This window comes from Oryx dammah, unplaced genomic scaffold, assembly GCF_014754425.2.
Source record: "Oryx dammah isolate SB20612 unplaced genomic scaffold, SCBI_Odam_1.1 HiC_scaffold_8, whole genome shotgun sequence".
NCBI lineage: Eukaryota > Metazoa > Chordata > Mammalia > Artiodactyla > Bovidae > Oryx > Oryx dammah.
The window spans coordinates 41,267,537-41,281,403 of record NW_024070192.1 but is presented as its reverse complement, the minus strand read 5'-3'; the positions used below and the strand labels follow the sequence as shown (position 1 = coordinate 41,281,403).

Sequence of the window (13,867 nt, the reverse complement as noted above, 5' to 3'; positions counted from 1 at the left end):
ATGAAAACTTCATGGTTTGTGTTTGTTTGCTTTTTACTTAAGGCTTTGGTGTATCTGGAATATAGTGTAAGATGGAGTTCCATTTTTATTTCCTTCCAGATAGTTGGCCATTGTGCCTCTGTTATTTGTTAAAAATTTATCTTTTCCCCACTGAATTAATAAATGCTCTTACTTTAAAATCCTACAAACTGAGATCTTTATTTATATTTCACTAATAATTTGTCCCTACATCAATACCACATTTAATAGAGTGACATTTTGGTGTGTCTGATAAAGCTAGTTTCCCTTCACCCATTTTCATTTTTTATTCAGTGTTTTAGGCTTTCCTGGTGGCTCAGATGGTAAAGAATCTGCCATCAGTGCAGGAGACCTATGTTTGATCCCTGGGTTGGGAAGATCCCCTGGAGAAGGAAATGGCAACCCACTCCAGTATTCTTGCATGAGAATTCCATGGACAAAGGAGCTTGTCAGGCTCTATAGTCCATGGGGTCACAAAGAGTTGGACACGACTGAGTGGCTGTCACTCACTCACTCAAAAGTCATCCAGTTGACAACCTAGAGACAGAGATGGCTAAGGTATTGTTATTTACAAGATTGACCAAGGAGAGTCCCAGGTGTCTTCAGTGTTTTACCTAATGATTCAGTGTTTTACCTAATGATTTAGTAGCCATTGATGATAATTGCCTTGATTTATTATTTCAATAGAGGTTATTGCCTTTGTTTTTAAGAACTTGGTTTTACACATCTTAAAAATATAAATTGTATATAATTTCTATAGTACATCTCTTTGGTTTTTAAATATACATCCACAAAATAGCCATTGTGAACTTTTTTATGATTCACTTCAAAGCTGACTAATTATGACTTCCTTATTAGTTTATAGATTTAAAAAAATAAATCACCTTTCTTTTTGCTTCCCCCTAACCCCCAACAGATTGAAGAAGAAATGTTGGCTTTGCAAAATGAACGCACAGAACGAATACGAAGCCTGCTGGAACGTCAAGCCAGAGAAATGGAAGCTTTTGACTCTGAAAGCATGAGGCTAGGTTTTAGTAACATGGTCCTTTCTAATCTCTCCCCTGAGGCATTCAGCCACAGCTACCCGGGAGCTTCCGGTTGGTCTCACAATCCTACCGGGGGTCCAGGACCTCACTGGGGTCATCCCATGGGTGGCCCACCACAAGCTTGGGGCCATCCAATGCAAGGTGGACCCCAGCCGTGGGGTCACCCCTCGGGGCCAATGCAAGGGGTACCCCGAGGTAGCAGTATGGGAGTCCGCAATAGCCCTCAGGCTCTAAGGCGGACAGCTTCTGGGGGACGGACGGAGCAGGGCATGAGCAGAAGCACGAGTGTCACTTCTCAAATATCCAATGGGTCACACATGTCTTATACATAACTTAATAATTGAGAGTGGCGATTCCGCTGGAGCTGTCTGCCAAAAGAAACTGCCTACAGACATCGTCACAGCAGCCTCCTCACTTGGGTACTACAGTGTGGAAGCTGAGTTCGTATGGTATATCTTACTCATTTTTGTAAAGCATTCTGTTTTGTGTTTACTAATTGGGATGTCATAGTATTTGGCTGCCAGGTTTTTTTTTTTTTTTTTTTTTTTAACTTTTGAAGAAGTTTTGAAAAGGGGAATTGTCATGTAGGTGTGTATACAAATACATACACACACATATATATGTATCAAGCCTGTGGTTATAAGAAATTGGGTAGATAGGGGGTATTTTTGAAAACTGCAAAAATAGAATGCAGCAGTGTATCTTGAGTCATCACTTTGGGGCAATGATATATCCTAAGAAGGATGTGAAAAGATCTAAAGCCTTTCTACATATCCCAGATTCTTATAAGCCACTCACAGCAGGCAACATATGCTGAAACAAGTTCTTACTGAAACACATCTGTATCCCCTTACCAACGTATTTTCTTTATTAAATTGGTCTGACTTCTCAGCCTCATTTGGAGTGAAAAAGAACATGGAAATCCATGAACACTAAATGGTTGCATTGACTTTTTCAGAGAGTAGGAAACAATTTAGTTCTTTTTCTGAATGCTGCATAGATTTGTCAGTGAATTTTTTTTTTTTTTTTTTTGGTGCATTCAATTGTGCCTTCTTTGTGGCATGGTGAGATGGAGGTGCTTAAGGAGATCACAAGTGGTGTGGGAATTGTATCAACGAACCCGTGAGCCTTTAAAGGGGAAGACAAGAAGGGTGAGAGAGGCCCCTGAAAGTTCATATGGTGGGTATGTTCAGCAGCAAGAGTGAGGAGATGAAGCCTCTGTATCCTGACGTTTCGTTGCTTATACTGTGATATCTCATCCTAGCTAAGCTCTATAGCTTCCAAGACCCCAAACAGTACTTTTGCTTTGTACAAAAACAATGATATATAGCCAATACAAATTAAATGCCAGAGGTATTTGAATGATGCCATATTTGTAAACTGCCATCTATTGGAATTTTCACCACACTACATAGACATAATTTGATTACCCCCTTTTGGCTTATGGGATTTCCTGTTTACAAGTAGAATAGCCAATTATTTAAATGTTTAGTTGCCATAGTGAACCAGGAGTCACTGAGCCAATGACTTTGCCAGCTGCTGACTAATCCTCATCACCACTGTAGATTTTGCTGCATGTGCAGGTCCTCTTTTTTTTTTTTTTTTTTAATTGCTGTTTTTGTTGCTGCAATACTTTACAAACTTCTAGTTCCTTGAGACTTAGTGACCATTCGGCATCATGTTAACATCACACAACAGGAAACACCACTCCCAGAAGTCTCTAGCCTCAGTGCTAAAGTACTACTGAAAAGGAACTAGCTAGTTTGGCAAATTAGAAAAAAAAAAAGTAAAGTAAGTTATAGTGGTCAGGGAATCTCTTGACAAACGCTAACTTTTTTATTTTTTCCCACAGAGGGGCACGTTTTGTTTTATTTTGTTTTGCAATGAAGGATCAACCCAATGCTGAAAGTTAGATGTTACTTGGTATTCCACTGCTAGTGTGGAAATTGAGTTGAAGGTGGGTAGGAAGCTGTGAGTATGACTTGAAGGAAAAAAAAAATGTTCTTTTCAGTGATAGATCAGAGTTTCTTACAAGTTACTGTTTTGCCCCCTCCCTTGTCTTAAAGAACCCTTGCTGCTAACTCTGGATCCTGCTTTTCATGTAGTCAGAGGACTCCCAGGTAGAATTTTCTAAGGCCCTCTCAATGATACTCTTTACCTATCCAGGCTAATGACCAACTAGTAATCTGTTTGTTGAAATCTTGGTTTTCTCAACCAAATTTAAGTCTTCCCCAGGTATATCAGTCTAATCTCCATGAATCCTCCCCTTTAGGAATTTCTGGCATTCATTTAAAGGTAACTGGAAGAAAAATTAATATAAATCTTTTAAAAACCAAGATCACAGTAGAACTCACACACAATTTTAGGCAGTGTTTCACGTAGCACTCTGGTACATTGTCCTCTTGGCCAGGCTTGAAATCACCAGTTTTTAGGTGAACATGACATGTACTTGCTTGTCTGTCTAATGAAAGGGGCTTTTAATTTTCTGTCTTTTTGCATTCATGTTGTATACAGTATTTCAAGCAAACTGAGGTATCTACCTATTTGGAGGAAAATGATAGGAGAGAGCTTTAGAATTAATAAAATGTATGAAAATATAATGAATTTGATACCTTTTATAAAAAATTCTTACTAGATCTGGCCCCTCTGTTCTACTGGAGGGGTGGAATAGAAGTGCAGATCAATTTTACATATAAAACTCTTACATGTTAAAGTCCACTTGTGGACTTGAATTAGTCAAACTGAGTTATTGAATTCATGCAGACCGTATGTACTTGTAAAATTGTGATTGAATACTGACTCCAGATGTCTATCCAATAGGTCTTTGTATCTGATTTGTGTGGCAACCAGTTTTACATGTAGGTCATGACTATACCTGGATTATTCCATTAAGTTAATTTTAATTAAAGTATATATAGTTTGCAAAAATGGTTCAAATTAATTGTGTGTGTTTGTAAGATCTAACTTCTGAAGAATATCATACGTAGTAGGAATCATCAGAGTAAAGTAAAGCTTGTAGCAAGAAAATTTGAAAGGTTTTGAGAGATCCTAAAGAAAGAAGCAGGCACTTTCTGAATCAGTGTACAGACGTCAACATTTGATCAGAGTACTACTACCTCCTCCCCAGTGTTGGTGTTCACTATATATAAACGTGTTTGAGAAAATAAAAAGTATGGGAAATTTGTCCACGCATATCAGAAAGTCATATATGCTATGTCTGGCATCCAGAGCTTGGCAGTATAAGTTTCTTATGTTCACTCTCTCCCCCCTTTTTAAGTTAGCATTTGAAAAATGCAAAACCTCATACCTTGATATATTGTTCCTAATGGGGTTCCCTTCCTTTTGCACTTATTTTTCCCCTTATTAAAGTCAGCTCTAACCCCAAATTAAAGTATCTGAAAGTATTTTCATTATATAGATAACATTAGCTGGGAAATATGTTTATATTTTATTCAGAGCTGCCATTCTTTTCTAAGTCATTTCTGTGCCTAGAGATGAACAGTCCTGGAATTGAAGCCACACCCACGGATATGAGATGCTTGGTACTCTAGGCCAAGGGTTTATTGGTAAATTGAACTTTTTAGCATAGTCATTATGATTTTCAGCTGCCTAGACATCAAATAAACACCATTTAGCACACTAAAGAAACTGTCCTTGACTCTCTCCCACTCCCACCTATTTTTCCTCTCCCCCTTTTCAAAAATCAAAAACACTTTTGAGTATCTTTTTCAAACCATAAGGCAGACTTTAGTAAGTTTCTACTTCTTTATGTCTGGCATTTTAAACTTTTATAGAATACATTGTGTTGGACACTGGAATAATACTGTTTATTTTCACCTGTGAAAAATGACTCTGTTGTACTTGAAACACCTCCTTTGCATTTCTCCATTTGTGCCATTCACTAGTGGAAATAAATTGTATTATACCATAATCTACTGGCTTTTAAAAACTGTGTTAAATATGCACATTTTTGGTATAGCTATTATCATTTGTATGTATATATTGTATATACATATGAGTGTCTATATGTGTGTATAGATAGATGGATATAACTCATACTGTACATTTCCATCAGGGCACTTAAGGTTCTGTTATTTTGTTTCGTTATTTCAGTCCTCAGTTAAGGCAAGAATGCATGTGTTTCTTAACAATTGAATACTCTGGGTTGATATTTATGAGAAGGTGGTCATTAGATGCAGTCTTTTCTTTTTTGATCCTTTCTTAGCACTTGAGTGGGTGGAAAGACAGTTAAGTAAATTGTGGAACCATGAGTTGCAATGCAGTAAAGTAGTGGTGGGGAAGGAACCAGTTAGTGTTCCTGTGAGTTTGTGTCGTGATACAGTGAAAGATAGTGATGCAGAGAGAAATGAACCATGGAAACTAAAAAACACTGGTGGTGATTCCTCTGCAGAGATAAAGAGAACCAGTAAATCACGTAATCTTCATGTGCACTCCGTACATATTTCTTAGTAGTGGTGCCATTGATCCTTTTACCCTTTCTGTTCCATTAATAATGATGATAATAATTATAAACTTTGCTAAGGACCAAAACATCCAAGAAAGAAATTACTGCTAAAGCATCTAAGGTTCTCCTAAACAATAAAATCAACAGGAAATGGCCACTGGGAGAGAAGGATTTGGTATTGGCGAGGGGCTTTCTCCTTTCAGCTGCCTCTTCTTGCTTGCTAATAGTTCTTCATGTACTGTCTACCCCTTCAGAGGCAAATCTTTTTAAGCGCAGATTCGGCCCCACACTGCAACCCTTTCCTAGGAAGTTTATATGGCCGTGCATTTTGTTCCATGCTCACAATGTGAAGTGTCTAGTGTGTATTCAAGTCAGAAAATAATATATTTAAGGTGTTTAAGTGTGAATCTCCTATAATGATGAAAGAGGAGGCTCTTATGTCTTAAAAAAAAAAAAACTTCTGTAAGGAACAGATCTAAAACTTGGGCTGTCATCTTGGAGTTGCTTACCAAAATACAGATCATTATTGTTAAAGAGAAACTGATTCTCTGTTTTCCCTCATCTGTCATGATGGTGCCCCCAACCAGGTTGTAGCATTACCTTTGAAAAGGCCCTCACTTACTCTTAGTTGTTAAGAACTGGAAATTTTCCATCCTCAGATTCCTTAAAGGATGAAGAGTATGCTGTACACTTAGCAGACTTGCCTCTTGTATGCAAGGACTACTGATTGAAGTCTATTTTGCTGTGTGTCTGGTTATGTTGTCTGCACTTTTATTAAATCACTACAATAAGTCTACATTGGAAATGACTTAATTTGTAAAGAAGTTTTATTAAACACTGTCTAGAAAAAGAAAGTGAAGCTGAGAACTCTTCCTTTGTTGTGTGTTTATATTTTCTACTGAATTCTGGTAGCCCCTTTTAAAGTCAGTTGACTAATTTCTTCCTCACTTATATTCAGATTTCCAAAATTTCACTCATGCAAGGGAAGAGAATCCATTTAGCCTAATAGTAGTCCTCAAAATCATAAATGCATAAATTAGTATGCACCTTATCTGCCTGTTGTGGGTTTCTTAAACTTGCACTTCCCTCTCACCCACCCCAAAATAGATATCCTTTAAAGAAAATAAAGGCAGAGAATAAAAACTGGGGAGCCATTTACTATGTCACCATCACTGATAACTATTACCCAACAATCAGAACTTTTTGAAATTTCAGAGGATGTGTGCATGTATGTGTGTGTGTGTGTATCCGTTTGATTGTGTTGGGTTTGTTTTATTTTTAAATATACAAGAGATTCTTTTTTAAACACAGAAAAAGGTTAATCCTCTCTGAAACAGGATGCCCATTGGATATATTAATCTAGACATCTGTAGGTAGTTTGCCATGAAAAAGTGGAGAGATGAGACTTGTGAATGAATGAAAAGGGTATCTTGATACCCCAGAATTCCCCCCAAAGTACGGGTAATTCAACCTGCACAGTTTCCTTTTCACTCATAGTTTTTAGCAATCGTGAGTGAAGAAATCGTGTAATTATCTGTAAATATGTAGCTAACAAATTGACCTAGTTTCTGTATTTTTGTTGTTGTTTTGTACTAAAGTTTAGAAGTCTGTGCCAGCTAGAGAAGGAGTTGCTGTCATTGCCAGTTGTGGTCCTAGCATCTAACCCTGAAACCATCCTAGGTGACATTTTTAGAATTAATGCTTCAATGTTGTTAAACAGGGGGAAGTTAAGTTTAATCATTGGTCAGGTTTAAAATTGTTTGAAGCAGAGTCATTTTATTTAATATAATGATTACATGTCCTCAGTCATGAATGAGGTAGGGAGCCTCCCTCCCCCAGTGGCCATGTTTACAGAAGTGTGTTTTGTCTATAAAGTGCAAGAGTTTTAATGTTTGTGTAAATTACGCAGGTGATAACATTATGGCTTGGAACTGTTAATTGGGCTCTCGCTGAATTTTCAAATGAACTATGCTTATTACTGGCACATTGATCCCATTTCTGGAGCATTTTTCCTATTTCCAGAACTACATATGTTCCTTTGTCGTTATCCCTTAATATGCCTTGTAGCCTAAGGTATTAAAAGCTGGTAAACATAGATGAGGGAAATGCAGTTTTTAAAATCCATGAACCTTCACTTGTATGCTTTCATTACTCATGTTATGTTTCTATGGCAACTCTGAGGTCAGTGGAGTTTAGAAATGAGAACCAATATTAATGAAAAGTGTATACTCTTTGCTTTTGCATGGCTTGGCTTAGCATCAAAGGTATATTAGAGCCACTTGAAAGCATGAAGACCAGTTGTATGGGAACAGGTTTCTCTTGGTGGCACATTTTGCTTTTTCTGAGCCCTCAAATACATTGCCTCAGCGTGAACATTATTGTTTCTATAATTACACATGGTCATGGAATGAATTATGTGACTTAAAAGGATGGAACTGCTTGATGTTTGCAGATTCTAACTGGCCATGTGACTGTTTGGCACATATCAAACAAACCTGGGGGGAAATATTGGAAGCCTTCTAACCCCTGTTTAGTCATAGACAAGTGTATTTAGCCTATCAAGATAATTGACTGCCCCTGTTGTGTTGCCAGAAAGCTCTTTTTTGGTGTCCATTCCAAATGTGCTTTCTTGCATTTCATAATCAAAGAAACCACCACCTCTTCTCTCAAAAGCATTTTATATGTCATCCTTTTATTCTATATTAAATGGGAATTGTGCCTGTTTAGAGTGCCCCTCCAATTAATTACATACATGTGTCTAAAATAATCCAAGCTGGAGGCACAGGTGGGAAAAACATTTTTTTTCTTTTAAGTCCACTCAAGGCCAGTAATTTATCTGACAAGGTATTTTACCACATTATCTTGACAGTTTGATATATGAGCCTATTAGAAATTGCAGGTGGTTTCATAGGGCAAAATCCAAGTGGAGAGGGATATGTGGGGTTTCTATTAAATAATTTTGTTATTGTTTTACCTCTCCTTTTATGATCCTCCCCTGCTAGGTTAGAATGGGTTAATTCTCCAAATTTGTTTATCTTTAGGGAAATTTTTACAAAAGCAATGGTCTGATGTAAATAACATTTTGAAGTATAGTGCACATAACTTCCCCAGACTATTCCAACCTGATAATTTGTAAATGCTTTAGAGTTTTTTAAATTAACACTTGTGTTGCTAAATCCTATTTATGTAAGTCTGCTAAAGATTTTAACCCATTTAAAACTTAAACATTTAAATAATGGATGGGTTGCTCTGAACAATTTAGCTTTCAGAAACCCCTTGTTTTAGTATATGAAAAGGATAGCCTATTGTGCATTAATGAGGTTGGAGAGACTATGAGAAATATGTATAGTGTATATTTTAAAACAGCTTTGCTTGTATTGTGAAGATTTAAAAACAAACTTGAGATTTTTAACGTAACTATTAACACAGTTTTAACATAAGTTATCCCACTGGGTTTAAGAGCATCTTGAATGTATAATCCTTTTTGTAACCCAGGTTGGTTTCTGCTTTTACCAGTCATCCAAACATATTATTTATGATTTTAGTTTTATATACTCATTTACTTTTGTTTTCCTCAACCAGCATGATTTTTTTGCACATGTATTGTAGAAATTTTTAAAAAGAAAAATCAATACATCATTTTCTCTGAATTTTCTTCACTTCTCTCTTCCTTTCTACTAACCCGTTACCTTAAAGGCCATATCGCTCCATTTGCATTATTTGTGCAAATGCCAGGGTTGGTTTTTATTTTTATTTTTGCTATTTACCGAAAAAAAGAAAAATGCTTCAGTCAATTGCTTTTTTATTTAAAAAAATTTTAAAAAAGAAAAAAAGCTGTAACCTTATCATTTCTGAGTAGACCATTGAAAGATGAATGCACACCTGTAATAGAACAGGACCAGCTTTGGTGGCTAAATGGAATATTTTAACTAAGCAAAAGGTTCTTTTCTAAAAATGGTGTATATAATCCACAATCTCTTTCAGTTATTCCCACAAGTCAGGGGTCCAGATAAAATGAGGGTTATCAACTAACTGATATGTTATCATTGAGATGCATCAATGAATTTGTACATTTCTAGTTCCCTTTGGTGAAGGGGAAAAAAAAAGATTTTGCAAAACCTAGATTTTGGCTTGGTTTATTGCCTTCTTTTTTGGCAGCCTTCATCTTCTCTTCTCATCTCCCAAAGCCCTTGAGCCTGTCGGGTTTTCATGGTGGACAAAGGACCATGGTTTTTTAAAGCCGGGACGTGATTTTTTTTTGGTGAGAGATTATCATGTTGAAAGTGATGTTCTGCCACTTTCCCGATGACTAATTTTAAGTCTACACAGTCCTCTTCATTTTTGGACCAAACAGACGCCCACAGTGGAGGCTTCCCAAGGGTTCCAGTGGAGAAGAAGCCTCTCCCCCTCTGTCAGCACCAGCTGGTAAAAGTGATTGTACAGATGTGCATTTTCCTTTTGGTAGAAATGGTTTGCAGCACTAACTGGTAAGGCTTATTGTACAGTATATTGTCAGTATTCTTCTGGTTCAACATACCTTATAGTTCATATATAACCTGTATTAATTGTATAGATTGTGCATTTAAAGCTGTTACCAAGTTGTCAGAACATAAGAGCAAAAACAAGGTCATATGTAATATTTTGTTTGTAAGTATCCTTTGTATCATAGCAAAGGAAATGTTTAAAAAAAAATCAACTGTAATAAAGTAATTTTAGTACATGGAGTGTCTGCTCAGTTTTTTTAAGTAATTGCATTTCCATAAAATATATTTCAGTTCAGTGACTGTTTATTGGATAATCACTGGAGTGAGATGCGGCTAAGAATGAGCACCCTGATGTTGGCTCTAGTCTAATTCTGTGTGCCCAGGCAGTGAAGTAGCCTATTGAGTTGTGGCTGTGAGATATGATTCTAGTTTAGGTTCTAACGGTTTGATGCATGTTCTTAAGTTTTACACAAACGTATGTTGTGGTCTGTATTACTACAGCTCCTCCTGTACGCATGGACGCCCCGCTGTCTGTAGTTCTTGGACCTTGTGCAAAGAAAGCTTCTGAAGGTGATTTCATCTGGGTTTATCTTCCCAGATTTTAAAATCACCACATTTTAGCCCTGAATGAGGTAGATCATCTAATCCATCCTGTTAAAATGACATTTTTTGGTCAGAAGGCTTGGAGGGATGGAGTTTCATGGACTGGGGCTTCTATGTTTTTTTAATTAGAAAGTAGTTTTAAGTGTCATTTTAAAAAGCATTATTGAGATTACCTACTTTATTGAATAGAAGACTATCAGAAAAGTGGCACTTTTCAACATAGCTTTTAACCTCCTAGAATGTTGATATTGAGCTATTTTGAGGTTAATTAGCATTTACATAGGGTTAAATTTGCCTGGGTCAAACAGCCAAGATTAGATTCCAGGTGTTCTATCTCTAGCATTTCCAGCATCCCACCTTGAATTTGGTTGAGCTATAAAAAGGGATTTAAAAAACAAGATTTCTTTTTTATATCTCCACAATTGGGCTGTTCAAATTGCAGTGAAAGGAGAGTATCATAAAACATGTGCTTCTAACCATGTCAGCAACTCAAATGTTGTTATTGACCAAACACATCAAAGATGCTCTAAGTTAATGCAAAGGGTTTAAAGCCTATCCTGACTATAAAAGAAACTTGAACAGAAAAAATCAGCACAGTGGTCTGCTAGCTCCACAGCCCCAGGGTTATAAGCTAGCACTGTCATCTACATCTGAGTGATGAAAAACTGCTAAACCAGGGTTTTCCTGTATGTGTCCCAGGGAATTAGTGACTATATTTTCATATACTTGTTCTTATGGGTAACAGAGAGACAAGGCCGCCTGGGGCGGGGGGAGGGGGGTTGCTAAGGCTATGCAAACTGCAATAAACAACTTTAGGGACACCATTCATAGATACATGTTGACTCCGTCACAGAGTTGTGCAGCAGCTCTGAAAACAAATTCTCCTTTTGTTAACACCCTTTACATTATGGAGTTTAAGATGAGCATTACTTACTGTCCTCTCAGCCAGTGATTGACTAGGAAAAGGCAAAGTATGGTATGAAGAGCAGTGGTTGGGGTTCTGGTCTTTAGCCCTGTCAGTACTAACTGTGAGATCTTGAAAGGCACATCCTTTCTGACACCACTTAAAAGAAGAAAGCAGATGGTTTTTTGGCTGGAACAAATGAACCAATGATAACATGGTTATCAGCATGTGCGCGCGTGTGTGTGTGTACGCGCACGTGCTTGGGAAGGGGCTGGAAAGAGTTTTCTTTCAACTGGGCAACCCAGCACCCAGTCTGTGAGCCTCAAATGTGCTGCTCTTCCAGGTCCTTCCCTACTGTGCAATAGAATTAATAACTAGAACTTCTTGGCCTTATAAGAATTGGAAAAAAGATTCTGATCTGAAAGCAGATGTCACCTCATTACAGAGATCTTTGAACTCTATGGAATTAAATGGACTTGCAGAACGGGATCCATCTGCTCTTATTATTTCATTTTAGCCTAACAGACCTAAATTACGGCTTTTTCATTGTCTCAGTGTTTTCATGTGGAATAACTCATAACTTGTCCAAAAGTCCTATGTGTCACTGATGAAGGAGAAAGTAGAATCCACATCTCCAGAAACTTATTTCAGTGCTCTGTCCAACACACAAATTAGTAATTGCCCCTGGAAAATATCTCTCTGTAGGTACCATTGATGATCAGGGAATTTTGAGCCTACTGGGAAATTATTAGCCCAGAGCAGGAGGACTGGTTATTGATTAAACAGAGCTGCCAGTGGTTAGTGTTAGGGGACACAAACCTAGATCTATAGAAGTGAAGCAACACCCAGCAAATAGTGTGCAGCGAGGCTCTGTTAACTCACAGGTAGGTAAGTGTGGCTCAGTACATAGAGGATTTGAGACAAACAGCATGTTTGTTTCTGGAGATTTAAAAATGACATTCCATTGTTGCAGGGAGACTGTAATTTATTATTCAGAGGCAAACAAGTTGGAGAGAATTTTTTGTTTAATCACACTAGTGATAGACACTAGAATAGGATATTATCTTATTATACAGGAAGGCTGGAGGAGCTAGAGATACTTGTTTTTAAAGTGTGAATATCTTTTATTGTTTTAATGAAATTCCACTATTTCTCACCACCGGTCCCCTCCACAATGTGTGCCAAGTGGCTGTCTAGGTTGCATATTCTACCAGAGTTGTGGGACCTAGATCTGTAGAATGCCTGCTTCCTAAGGCATTCATTCCATCTCTGGGCACTCGGACACTCCCTGGGTATAACTTCTCAATCTTTAACTCTGTAAAATGTGATAAATAGTGAAAACAGTTTCTGATGCCATCCATTGTGGCTTGGCTGTAGAATCATTGGTATCACTGAATCACTGGTATCATTGGCAAGTTCTGCCAAAGTGGCCAAGTATATCTGTTTATTTAAGCATGGAGAAACTTTAAAGTTCATTTCTAAAGGAAGAAACTTTGGCATTACTAAGTGTGACTGACTGACAAAGGGTTCTGTGGTCTGGGTGGAAGATGAGTACAGAAGACTCTCCAGCCCTGGTGTGGTTTGAGGTTGTATATAAAGCTGAAGTGACACTTCCTGTGTTAAGATCTCTTTTATAACAGCGCTCAAGTTTTAGCAAGGATATCTTCACACAAAACAGAGACAATGTCTTCTCAAAAGGAGGATCTGGTGCTATGTTTTTTTCACATTGTCATCTCTGGCCAAGCCACCTTGGAAACCCATGTATAAATACATAAAATACTAAATCTTTAAGAGAATTAAGTTACAGCTTAAGCACAGTCTTTGATATCAAAGGTGAAAACTTAGTAGAACTCAAAGAAACTTTGAGAAGCATTTGTGGGCTTCCTACATTCTGATCCAATGGATGGAGACAGCTCAGTTTCTACTTCAGAGATAATGTCTCCTTTATTATCATTGGGTTGTGTTTTTTCCCCCCTTTACCATTTGAAGGTGTTTATAAATAATGAAGAGACCAAAAGGGGAGGCAAACAAATGAATGAGACCTGAGTGGATTGCCAGTCATGCTACCTGGAAAACTCCCAACTCATGGTACTTCTTTGGGTCTTGTTTGTTTCATTGTTTTCTGGCCTCCCCAAGTTTGTAACTTGTCAGTTTGTCCAAGGGCCTTGCACTCTCTCAGAATGTGTGTCTGGGGTTCTTCCATCTGGTTTCATATAATTAGCTAACAACCAAAGTGGAGCCAGTTTGGGTGAGTCCTCTATCATTAGATGAAGGGCAGAGTCACCCAAACCTGCCTGAACAGGAAGTACACTTTCTTGCCAAAAATGGGCTGAAAAGCAGTGATGTC

The 13,867-nt window shown here is 37.6% G+C and overlaps 1 protein-coding gene across 1 annotated transcript in view; it reads left to right on the top strand.

Annotated features, from left to right (window-relative positions):
• TAOK1 (TAO kinase 1) overlaps positions 1–10,249 on the top strand; it is a 106,508-nt gene extending 96,259 nt beyond the window's left edge. The window contains exon 20 of the mRNA XM_040243865.1: positions 935–10,249. Coding sequence (XP_040099799.1) covers positions 935–1,396 — 462 coding nt within the window. The 3' untranslated portion in view covers positions 1,397–10,249. The remainder of the gene's footprint in view (positions 1–934) is intronic.
• The last annotated feature ends 3,618 nt before the right edge of the window (positions 10,250–13,867 follow it).